This window comes from Camelina sativa, chromosome 11, assembly GCF_000633955.1.
Source record: "Camelina sativa cultivar DH55 chromosome 11, Cs, whole genome shotgun sequence".
Taxonomy (NCBI): domain Eukaryota; kingdom Viridiplantae; phylum Streptophyta; class Magnoliopsida; order Brassicales; family Brassicaceae; genus Camelina; species Camelina sativa.
This window is the reverse complement of record NC_025695.1, coordinates 29,506,283-29,517,981: the sequence shown is the minus strand read 5'-3', so window position 1 is coordinate 29,517,981 and position 11,699 is coordinate 29,506,283. Positions and strand designations below refer to the sequence as shown.

The 11,699-nt window shown below is 38.6% G+C and overlaps 2 protein-coding genes across 7 annotated transcripts in view; both read left to right on the top strand.

Moving 5' to 3' along the window:
- Window positions 1–8,135, top strand: part of LOC104724594 (sister chromatid cohesion protein PDS5 homolog A) — a 10,768-nt gene extending 2,633 nt beyond the window's left edge. Inside the window, exons 5-34 of one of the 6 annotated variants that reach the window (XM_010443118.1) lie at window positions 1–97; window positions 202–423; window positions 609–825; window positions 898–1,043; window positions 1,134–1,279; window positions 1,417–1,566; window positions 1,664–1,712; window positions 1,818–2,009; window positions 2,102–2,284; window positions 2,430–2,584; window positions 2,698–2,824; window positions 2,925–3,074; window positions 3,180–3,239; window positions 3,404–3,540; window positions 3,619–3,736; window positions 3,836–3,970; window positions 4,070–4,266; window positions 4,397–4,547; window positions 4,700–4,846; window positions 4,997–5,083; window positions 5,158–5,733; window positions 5,836–5,928; window positions 6,032–6,111; window positions 6,349–6,400; window positions 6,489–6,575; window positions 6,695–6,732; window positions 6,856–6,921; window positions 7,052–7,182; window positions 7,350–7,657; window positions 7,754–8,135. In XM_010443118.1, coding sequence (XP_010441420.1) covers window positions 1–97; window positions 202–423; window positions 609–825; window positions 898–1,043; window positions 1,134–1,279; window positions 1,417–1,566; window positions 1,664–1,712; window positions 1,818–2,009; window positions 2,102–2,284; window positions 2,430–2,584; window positions 2,698–2,824; window positions 2,925–3,074; window positions 3,180–3,239; window positions 3,404–3,540; window positions 3,619–3,736; window positions 3,836–3,970; window positions 4,070–4,266; window positions 4,397–4,547; window positions 4,700–4,846; window positions 4,997–5,083; window positions 5,158–5,733; window positions 5,836–5,928; window positions 6,032–6,111; window positions 6,349–6,400; window positions 6,489–6,575; window positions 6,695–6,732; window positions 6,856–6,921; window positions 7,052–7,182; window positions 7,350–7,657; window positions 7,754–7,804 — 4,348 coding nt within the window. In that variant the 3' untranslated portion in view covers window positions 7,805–8,135. The remainder of the gene's footprint in view (window positions 98–201; window positions 424–608; window positions 826–897; window positions 1,044–1,133; window positions 1,280–1,416; window positions 1,567–1,663; window positions 1,713–1,817; window positions 2,010–2,101; window positions 2,285–2,429; window positions 2,585–2,697; window positions 2,825–2,924; window positions 3,075–3,179; window positions 3,240–3,403; window positions 3,541–3,618; window positions 3,737–3,835; window positions 3,971–4,069; window positions 4,267–4,396; window positions 4,548–4,699; window positions 4,847–4,996; window positions 5,084–5,157; window positions 5,734–5,835; window positions 5,929–6,031; window positions 6,112–6,348; window positions 6,401–6,488; window positions 6,576–6,694; window positions 6,733–6,855; window positions 6,922–7,051; window positions 7,183–7,349; window positions 7,658–7,753) is intronic. The other 5 variants (XM_010443119.1, XM_010443120.1, XM_010443116.1 and 2 more) reach the window with 5 other exon arrangements.
- Window positions 10,106–11,499, top strand: LOC104728487. The gene is made up of 4 exons (XM_010447460.1): window positions 10,106–10,149; window positions 10,226–10,292; window positions 10,375–11,337; window positions 11,407–11,499. The coding sequence occupies exons 1-4, from the start codon at window positions 10,106–10,108 to the stop codon at window positions 11,497–11,499; spliced, it is 1,167 nt and encodes a 388-aa protein (XP_010445762.1).

Here is an 11,699-nt window from a genome sequence, read left to right as displayed (position 1 = left end):
AATGCAAAACATTATGATTGTTCTTTTAGAAGAAAGTGAAGATGTGCAGGAGCATCTTTTACTAATTTTACTCTCTAAATTGGGCCGGAATAGAAGTGTGAGCATTCTGACATTGCTGGCTCTGGCCACTGCTTTTATTCTAATTTAGGATTCAGTTGTTATATGGAATAGCAGACGGCTCATATTCTGCATTTATGATAGCAGGACGTTACAGATGTTGCAAGAAGACTTGCTATGAAAGTCATAGAGCAGTGTGCCCCCAAAGTTGAATCTGACATAAAGCAGTTCCTGATCTCTTCAATGTCTGGAGATAGCCGATTTTCCAGCAGTCAAATTGACTACCATGAAGTTATTTATGATTTGTACCGCTGTGCTCCTCAGGCCCTATCCGGAGTTGCGCCGTATCTCACTGGAGAGCTTTTGGTATAATTTTCTTTTGGTCTTTTTCCACTATCTTGCTCTCCATGGCATCATGACTCTATTATGTATTTGTTTGAATAGTCACTTTTATCCATTTGTTGTTTCAATACTTTTCATGTGGTATGAGCTCATCTTTTCAAATTGATTGGTATTGAATAATACCTAATGCATACTATTAACATATACAGGCTGATAAACTGGATACTCGTTTGAAAGTGGTTGGATTGGTTGGAGACTTGTTTTCCTTGCCTGGACGTGTCATTTCCGAAGAGTTCGGTTCCATTTTTTCGGAGTTTCTAAAAAGGCTGACCGATAGGGTTGTTGAAGTTAGGATGGCCATCCTTGACCATATTAAGAACTGTTTGCTCTCGGATCCTTTGAGAGCTGAGGCTTCTCAAATTATATGTAAGTCTTTCTTTGTCATGCCATTAGTATACATTAGAATTGACTAAACTTACAGTGTTAATACTTATGTAGCTGCTCTCTGTGACCGGCTCTTGGATTATGATGAAAACATCCGCAAACACGTTGTTGCTGTTATTTGTGATGTGGCTGTGAGTGCATTGACGTCGATTCCAGTTGACACCTTGAAGTTGGTTGCTGAACGGCTTCGAGACAAAGCTGTACGTTTTATGCATTCAGTTTGGTTGCCTTAGATAGTTGTATGCTAAAATTTAAAGACATTTCAACTCATAGTTCTTTTTGTAAATCAGATACTCGTAAAAACATACACAATGGAAAGGTTGACTGAGTTGTTCCGGGTATATTGCTTACGGTGTGCTGATGGGAAGGTAGGCACTGGTGATTTTGATTGGATTCCTGGAAAAATCTTGAGATGTCTTTATGACAAAGATTTCAGGTAGGACATTTATCTAAAACAATTATTTGAACCTTGGCTCCTTTTCTTATATATTTATATGTGCTTTACTTAATTCTTGTTGAATATGATCATTACCTTCGAGAAAGATGTTCTAAATTATTCTATATGTGTTGCAGATCAGATACAATCGAATATATTCTATGCAGTTCACTGTTTCCTAGTGGTTTCTCTGTAAGAGATAAAGTTAAGCATTGGATACAAATCTTTTCTGGGTTTGACAAAGTGGAGACCAAAGCATTTGAGAAAATACTGGAGCAAAGACAAAGGTGAATTGATGACTTTTGAAACTATGTTGAATGATCGTTATCATGCCGTCCATTCTCGATATTGAAGACTGATCTTGTATACATTTTTGACCTTTAGGATACAACAAGAAATGCAAAGATATTTGTCAATCAAGCAGACCCAACAGGTTCGACCAAACCTAGTTGAAGATTTTTTCGTTTATAAATTTTTGGTATGAATTTTTCCCTTTTCAGTTTCACCATCTAGAACCTTATGTTCTGTCTGAATGCAGAGTGCTGATGCTCCTGATGTTCAGAAAAAAATCCTATTTGGATTCAGAGTTATGTCACGTGCATTTTCCGACCCCCCAAAGACTGAGCAAAACTTTTTAATTCTTGATCAACTGAAAGATGCTAATATCTGGAAAATTTTGACCAATCTGCTTGATCCCAACACTAGCATAATGCAAGCGTCCAGGATTCGAGTGAGAATAACAATTTTTTTTGTATTTTTCCATTTAAACTTAATTTCAACAACCTTGTAACTAACTGGTTTGTGGTTTTAATTTCTGTGCAGGATGATATGCTTAAGATACTCTCTGAGAAGCATTCTCTCTATGAATTCCTCAGCACTCTCTCTATAAAGTGTTCTTATCTGCTATTCAGCAAGGAATATGTGAAAGAGATATTAGCGGAAGTATCTGCTAGAAAGTCTTCTAAAAATGTATTGGGGATCCAATCTTGCATGGACTTCTTAGGGGTAATAGCTTATCTGACGCATCATTTAAGAATTACTAACATTCTGTCAATAAATTTGTATTGGTATTTATTATAGCCGATTATATCCCATGCTCATGAACATCTTTACATTTACTTATTGATGCTTGTGCTTTGAATTTTTTTAGCTCCTGGCATCTTTCTGTCCATCATTGTTTGATGGTGCTGAAGAAGAACTGATAAGTTTCCTTAAAGATGATGATGAAATGATAAAGGAGGGTACTCTAAAAATTCTGGCAAAAGCAGGTGGTACTATTCGGGAGAATCTCATTGTTGTAGCAAGGTGAAAATCTCAATTCCATCAATATATCTATTCTTCTTTTTCATCAAGCTTGAGCTCACTTCTTTCGCTAGTTACCTATTTCTGATTTATATTGTTTCTCCTATCTATTTAAGTTCTGTGGACCTTTTACTGGAGAGGATTTGTGTAGAAGGAAACCGCAAGCAGGCTAAGTATGCTGTGCACGCACTAGCATCAATAACAAAGGATGATGGCCTGAAGTCGCTCTCCGTTCTGTACAAGGTGACAGTTCTGTTTTCTCATGAATATTTTGCGTACTATTATCACTATCTGTAATTGATAATTAGTTTGTGGAAAATCTGGTTTTATACTTGATTTGTAGAGACTCGTGGACATGCTGGAGGACAAGAGACATCAGCCAGCTGTTCTTCAGTGTCTTGGATGCATCGCGCAGATTGCGATGCCAGTCTATGAGACTAGAGAAAGCGAAGTAGTTGAGTTTATTAGAAGCAAAATTCTGAAGCTCCAAAGTGTATGTATTTCTAATGTTTTGTTTACTGCAAAACCTCATTATCTTTCACTGGTTTTACCAGATTTTTTTTTTTTTTAATTGGATGACACTTTAATCTCTTTGCAGGAAACTGTAGATGATAAAAAATTATCATGGGATGACAAAAGTGAAATTTGTCAACTGAAGGTATAGGAGATATGTATATATCAATATAAGTATTTGGTACCTGACAAAATTTTCTTATAACAGACTTCACTTATAGATGCCAATGGTTGTTCGACCTTATGTTAAACTGATCAAGTTATTTCTCTCTTGCCCAGTTAGTTTAAAACTCTTTTTTTCCTCGATAGATTTATGGGATTAAGACGTTGGTTAAGAGCTACTTGCCTTTAAAGGATGCTCATCTTCGTGCGGGTGTTGATGACCTTCTTGGATTACTAAAAAACATTCTTTCCTTTGGGGAAGTATCTGAGGATTTAGAATCAAGGTTGGTAGATGTGTTAAATATGCTTAGAGGTCATTGTTCTGTAAAATTTGAAGGCACTTACGCTCAACCTCTCCACAGTTCTGTTGACAAGGCCCATTTGAAACTTGCTGCTGGAAAGGCAGTCCTCCGCCTTTCTAGACATTGGGATGATAGGATACCTATAGAGATCTTTCATTTAACTTTAAAAACCCCTGAGGTATCTTCCGTATTTGTTTTCAATTCACACCTCCCTTCTAATCCTTCATCTGATCTAGGTTATTTGAACTTTTAACATTTTTCTTAACCTCTCCTGTAGATACCATTTCCTACAGCTAAGAAAATATTCCTCGGGAAAATTCATCAGTATGTAAAGGATCGGGTTTTGGAGACAAAGTATGCCTGTTCATTCCTTTTTGATATCACTGGATCAAATGTTCTCGAATCAGAAGAGGTATGTCATCGCCCTTTACTTGAAAACACATATATGATGTATCTGAGACGAAAATGTTGACAATCTGACTATAAACTATACGTCTGGATTGACATACAGGAGAAACACAACCTTGCTGATATCATACAGCATTCTTATCAAACAAAAGTGCGGAAAATTTCTTCTCAGACTGATGCAAATTCAGTTAGTCTCCACCCTCATCATATCCTTCCTTATCTGGTTCACGCACTTGCACATCATTCTTGTCCTGATGTTGAGAATTGCAAAGACGTGAAGGAATATGAAATGATATATCGGTAAGTTATCTTCCAGTTCACCTTTATATGCCTCGACTTTGCTCTTTCTATTATTGTGAAACTAGTGATTTCACTTATTTGTTTTTTAATTGATATTTTTTTGCTTACGAATTCTGATTGTTTGTTTCAGCCAATTATACTTGATCATTTCTATGTTGCTCCATAAAGAGGAAGACGGGAAGGCTGAAGATATTGGCAAGGCACAGGAGTTTCACACCATTATTTTTATCTTACATAGTATAAAACAGTCAGAAGATGTCACTGATGCAACAAAGTCGAAGGTTGGTAAAAAACTTTCTTGAGCTTGTTCTATTTTACAGCAGCCGTCTCAGGACTACTTTTAATGATTTCTAAGCATACCGGTATAATGAGTCACACTACTTCACACTGTTGTGGTGCCTTGGACCTGACATCTCATAACTTATATTAACAGAACTCACATGCGATCTGTGAGCTTGGGCTGTCAATAATCAATCACTTAACTCAGAAAGATCCTGATCTACAAGGGGCGATCACACCTGTACCACTGCCTGCGACGCTTTACAAACTTCCGGAAAAGGTTGAAGGTGACAAGTCTGAGGTAAGAACCCAGAAACTGTTCATGGTTGTGGGTTCAACATGATGAATTTGCTTCAAGTAATCTTTGGCAATCTGAGCTGTCTGTCGTATTTGATTTGTTGTGTTTTGACCTCATAGTTTGTCCTGATTTATGTTTTCTAACCCATGTCAGGTAGGTGAGGAGAAATTGTGGCTAGCTGATGAGACTGTCCTGGCACACTTCAGGGATCTCAAGTTGGAGAGTCATGCTGATGCATCTGTATGTTTTTCAACTTGAAAATCTGAGTTGCAGTACCTAGTGATTTCTGTGTTTATTCATATTTTCCCTTTCAGGTGATACCCCAAACTTCAGAAGAGGAGGTTATGATTGATGGGGAAAGTGATGGGAATGAAATTCCTCTGGGTAAAATTGTAGAGCGTTTGAGAGCTCAGGGAACCAAGACTAGAAAGGGCAAAAAGAGTAAATCTGTACCAGCTGAAGATGAAAATGGTAAAAATGATGTCGATGTTTTGAAGATGGTGAGAGAGATAAATCTCGATCACTTGCAAATGCTGAATAAATTTGAATCCAGTAATGGACACAAACATTCCACTGGTGATGCAACATCAGTAGTTTCAGTCCCTAAGCGCCGGAGATCATCTTCTGGCCATAGTCCTTTCAAGTTCTCAAATAGTGGTCCTAAAGTTCCACTGAAAGCTTCTGAGGAAGAGTTGCATCAAGAGAGAGACATGGACACAAATGTCTCTTTGGACTCGCACGACGAAAATTCAGACCAAGAGAAAATATTAGAAAGCATCTCTCCCCGAAAGAGAAAGAAGAGCTTATCATCGAAATTAAAAATTACAGAATCTGATTGGGCTCTCACAGATCTCGACATTCAAAGCGAAGGTGGCAACTACAGTGAGAGGGTAAAGATCATCAATAGCATCTTACCCTTTGTTTTCCTTTACGCTAGTTCAAATTATTGGTATTTAATCGTTATGCAATGTTTTCTACTCAAACGAAAGCAGAGTAGGTCTGCAGAAAGTGGTGATAGCAAATTGAAGTCTGCCTCTGGATCAATGAAGAAGCGCAAAAGAAAAAACATGTCAGGACTGGCTAAGGTGTTGAGCTTTACCTTCCATTGATGTTTATCACTGTCATTTTTGTGGTAATTGAACATATGGATAACAAATATTTTCTTGTCTGTCCTAATTTCTTGTCCAGTGCTCTACAAACGAAAGTAAATTGGCAAATGACGAACTGATTGGTTGCAGAATAGAAGTATGGTGGCCTATGGATAAACGGTAAGCGACTTTTATCGGATTGACAATGCAAAAGTGTTCTCTCTGTCTTTATTCGAATTTTATTATTCTGACATCCATGCAAATCTACACTCTGAAGGAGTTAATTCTTTTTGTTCTTATTCTTAGTCTCATTTTGTTACATTGAATTCATCTAATGCAATCATTCATTTCCAACAAAGTGTGGGATCTTTTTCTACATTTATCTCACCAGAAGTTGCATCTTGGTGAAATAAATAGGTTTTATGAAGGGACAGTAAAATCTTATGATTCCACTAAACAGAGACATGTGGTAAGCGTTCAGCACTTTGCTTCTTCTTGTCCTTTTATTGGGTTAGTTGGTCCAGCGAACTCTGTAATTAATCCATGTGATATCTCAGATACTTTACGAGGATGGAGATGTTGAAGTACTTAACCTAGATAAAGAACGGTGGGAGCTCATAGACACCGGTGGAAAGCCCGCAAAGGTTCTGAGATTTCTGGTTTTGGGGTTCTGTTGTCAATCTATCTTCTCTATTTCTAGCATCTGCCGAGTTTGTTCCTTTTAGTATATTAGATATACTTACAGTATTTGTACCTACTGCAGAAGTCCAGAACATCAAAGGGAAGTTCTAATAAGAAAAGGTAATACTTCTTCTCTGCAACTGCACATAATGCATCTTTCTGTAGTGCAGTTGGCCTCGTATTCGTCTTTAGTCTTATACGCAACAATCTTATTCTTTTGTTCCATTGATTTGTTTCGTTCAGATCTTCTGAAAGTAAGCCTAAGAATTCGGATGGGCTACAGAGGGATGACGACCCAATTACCACTACGTAAGCGAAATTCTGTCATTCGAAATCCAAAATACGAGTGGTTCTAATGCTTTTATTTATCTTGTTTTTTTCTTCTTTATCTTCTGCATTTGTGTTAAACCTTTTGTTCCCGGACTGCTGTCTTTACTAGGCCAAAAGGGAAAAGAACTCCAAAGAGAAACCTAAAACATGCCGACCCAAAAGGCAAACCAAGAAGTCTCTCTTTAGAACATGAGAAATTAGAGAGCAGAAATAAGAAAAGACGCTCTTCTGCCACTCCAGGTAAGCTCCATTGGGATCCACAACATTCCCTACTGTTTCTTAACTCTTTCAACCTATTTACTTTCGTGCAAATATACGTCAGCAACGGTGTTAATCTTATTGTATTAGACAAATGAAAGTATTATTATCTTTTTGTTACTGAGATATTCTATTTTGAAATGATTCAGTAGGTGAAGTTGCTGGTAAGAAAAAAGGAAAAAAAATGAATACGGGTTCAGAAGCAGGGATAGAATATAGTGGGGATGCTGGCGAAGAGAAATCAGAGTCTGAAGGAAAGTCATTGAAAGAAGGCGAGGATGATGAGGAAGTTGTAAACAAGGAAGAAGATTTACAGGATGCAAAAACAGAGTCAAGTGGGGACGCTGAGGGGAAAGAAGCTGAACATGACAACTCAGATACTGAAGGGAAACAAGATGACAATGAAATGGAGACTGAGGCTGAAGACGATGCTGAGACTTCTGACAATGAGACTCTTGTATCTACCTACCTTTCCCTTAAATCTTACAAGCAGCATAGCCAGAAAGATGAGTAGAGAGTTCTGATATGTGTTTGCTTTTGAATGCGTGTGTAGGGAGCTTGGAAAAGTAAAGTGGGTAAGTCGAGCTCGAGGAAAGCAACATAATGTAGAAGAAATTCTCGCAAAGGAGTTCGGTGTTTGTTCTCGAGTATTGGTGGTCTCTGGATTGCTGTGGTGTATATGTGGTAAAAGTGTGAGATTTGTAGGGTTAGTGATACATACTTGTTCTAACCACCATGATGGAATGAATAAGTAGGCAGAAGAAGCTCCTCCAGAAGCTTATGTGGTCATGTATTGTAGCCTCTGTGTGTGTTTTATTTGTAGGGTTGTTTTTTTTTTTGTTTCTTTGTTTCTGTAATATTTACAACTTACATTCCTTAACCCAAAGTACACTATATTCTCTTATGGACTTAAATTACTTTGCCACTTTTCTTCACTGTAAACTTCTTTCTTTTAGCTTACGTTTGCAGATCTCATTATCGCTGTCTATCGTTTTAGGGTAGAGAATTATAGATGAAAGTTAAATTACTCGGCGACATTATAAAGAATAAGATGTATCTCTCTAATTCTAAACCTGATTAGTTGGTTCTCATATTTCTCAAACTTTCATATTCTAGAACTTCACGTAGACGGTTCTTCACGGTTACGTTAGAAAAGTAAATGGGTCGGACTCGAGTAACATTGGTTACGGTTCACGGTTTATAATATTTTAAAGGAAAAAATGCCAAAAATACCCAACTTTTAAATTTGGGACAAATAAATTTCGAACTTTCAAAGTGTCATTTTAATTATCAAGTTTAGGCTGACTTTTATATAAAATAGCAAACTTTGTTTGACCATGTTGATTTAGGCATCACATTAACTCTCTGTTAATTCTCGACAACGGGGTTAATTGCCCGTTAGTTCCTACNATAGTGGAGATGATATATGGGATGAAGAGAGGATTCCTGATCCTCTTTCACACAGTGACAATGATGAAGAATTTGACGATGAAGGTGATGCTCCCCAAGTTGAAGATCCCGAAGAGATATTGAACTTGGGAAAAACGTTCAATGGCCCAGAAGAGTTCAAGATAGGTGTGCTAAGGTACTCCNAATTCCCAAATCGATTTCAAAAAACCCTAGAAAATAATCTCAAAATTCTTTCAAATTTTTGTGGAATTGTTGTCATGGCGCGGACCCGTGGAGGAGGAACGCGGCTTCCGAATCGACGGTCGCCTCGACTGAAGAAGGCGACGGCAAAAAAAGAAGTTGAAAGTAGCAGACATGAACCCGAGATGGTGGAGATCCAATCAGATACTGAGGAAGATCAAATCCCAACCGAGACTGAGGCGTTACCACACACTGATGTGGTTCCTCAACCCAAACGTAAACGAAAGAGGAAGAAGACTGGTGAAGATATCGAAGAGGATTGTGAGGCTGTGAGTGGAGACGATTGTGAGGTTGTTGGTGATGACGACCTTGATGAGGTTAGGTATGCTGACGAAGGTAATCATGAAGAAGTTCGTGTAGACCAAGAATGGAGCATTGTAGCTGTTCCAGTTGTAGATGGAGGTGGAGTGGCTGTTCTAGATGTAGATGGAGGTGGAATGGAAGATAATGATGAAGAAGGTATAGGTGTAGAGGAGGAAAATTGTGAAGATTTTGAAGCCGAGTTTGGACCAGGTGCGAGGGATGACAAGGGAGACGAGAGTGATGCAGATAGTGGAGATGATATATGGGATGATGAAGAATTTGACGACGAAGGTGATGCTCCCCAAGTTGAAGATCTCGAAGAGATATTGAGCTTGGGAAAAATGTTCAATGGCCTAGAAGAGTTCAAGATAGGTGTGCTAAGGTACTCTATCAAGACTAGATATGATGTTAAGCTTTATAGATCTCAGAGTTTGAAGATAGGTGGTAAGTGTTCTACGACTGATGTAAAGTGTCCATGGAAATGCTATGCTTCTTATGATAAGAAGAAGCATAAGATGCAAGTAAAGATCTACGATGATGAGCATGCATGTGTGAGGTCCGGATTCTCCAAGATGTTGAAGACTACGACAATTGTTTGGTTGTATAGAGAAAGACTGAGAAAGGATCCTAAAATTACTAAACAACATATGGTTGCAGAGATCAAGAGAGAGTACAACTTTGAAGTCACTGAAGATCAATGTTCAAAGGCGAAGACAAGAATTATGAAAGAAAGAAAAGTCACTCATGAAGAACACTTTGCACGTATATGGGATTATCAAGCTGAGATCTTTCGATCCAATCCAGGGACAACATTTGAGATCGAGACTATTCATGGTCCAGCCATTGGCAGCTGACAAAGGTTTTATCGACTATTTATTTGCTTTAATTCACAGAGAGATGCTTGGAAGAATACATGTAGGCCTATCATAGGTATAGATGGTGCCTTTCTGAAATGGGATGTAAAGGGTCAGCTTTTAGCTGCTGTTGGGAGAGATGGTGATAATAGAATAGTTCCTATTGCATGGGCTGTAGTTGAGATTGAGAATGATGATAATTAGGACTGGTTTCTTAGGCAGCTATCTGCAAAGCTGGATCTTCAAGATGGCAAAAACATAGCAATCATATCAGACAAACAATCGGTTAGTTAAAGGTTCATTTTTCAAACATTATCATGGTTCTTGTCTCAAATCATCTAATTGTTTACATTTTTCACATTTTCAGGGATTAGTTAAAGCAATTCACGAAATCATTCCACAAGCTGAGCATAGGCAATGTGCTAGGCACATCATGGACAATTGGAAGAGAAATAGTCATGACATAGAGCTACAACGACTATTCTGGAAAATTGCTAGAAGTTACACAGTAGGGGAATTTGGTGGTCATATAGAAGCATTGAGGAGTTACAATCCAAGTGCTTATGATTCGCTACTAAAAACTAACCCGAGAAGATGGTCTAGAGCATTTTTCAGGATTGGAAGCTGCTGCAATGACAACTTAAACAACCTCTCCGAGTCTTTCAATAGAACCATCCGCCAGGCCAGACGGAAACCTTTGCTAGACATGTTAGAAGATATTAGAAGACAATGTATGGTGCGTAATGAGAAGAGGTATGTCATTGCTGGTAGGTTGAAGACTAGATTCACAAAGAGAGCTCATGCTGAGATTGAGAAGATGATTGTTGGATCGCAGTTCTGTGAAAGGTGGATGGCAAGGCATAATAAACATGAGATACGATGTGGTGATGTCAAAGTCTGTGTTGATATGAGTGATCGGACATGTGGCTGCAGGAAATGGCAGATGACTGGTATACCATGTGTTCATGCAGCATCTGTCATCATAGGAAAGAAAGAGAAGGTGGAAGACTATGTTGTTGAGTGGTACACAACTAGAATGTGGCAGTTAACTTATGCTGATGGTATTGCGCCTGTTCAAGGCAATCTTTTGTGGCCAAGAGTGAATAGACTAGGAGTGTTGCCACCTCCATGGCGAAGGGGCAATCCTGGGCGGCCAAGTAATCATGCTAGGAGGAAATCACAGTTTGAGTCTGCTACCAAGTTATCACGCGTGAATCGAGTCATGACATGTTCTAATTGCAAGCAAGAAGGACACAACAAACAAGCATGTACGAATCAGAGAGTTGCAACTCCACCAAGAAGAAGAAGGGTTCGACCAAGAAAAGTTCAGGTAAGATTATCCATTGAGTCTTTCAAATTATTTTGATTGAATGAAACCTGATATTTTGATTGAAAACAGGAGCCGAGGGTTATATTGTTTGGACAAGGACAACCATTGCAAGGAGAAACATCTCAGGGAGCTTCTCAACCATTGCAAGGAGAAACATCTTAGGGAGCTACTCAACCATCTCAAGGAGCTTCTCAACCGCCTCAGGGAGCTTCTCAACCACCTCAGAGAGCTTCTCAACCATCTCAGGGAGCTTCCCAAACATCTCAAAGAGGACGGTCTCATCTAGGAGGATCACAAAGAGGACGATCACATCTAGGAGGAACATAAAGAGGAAGATCCCATCTTGGAGGAGCACAAAGAGG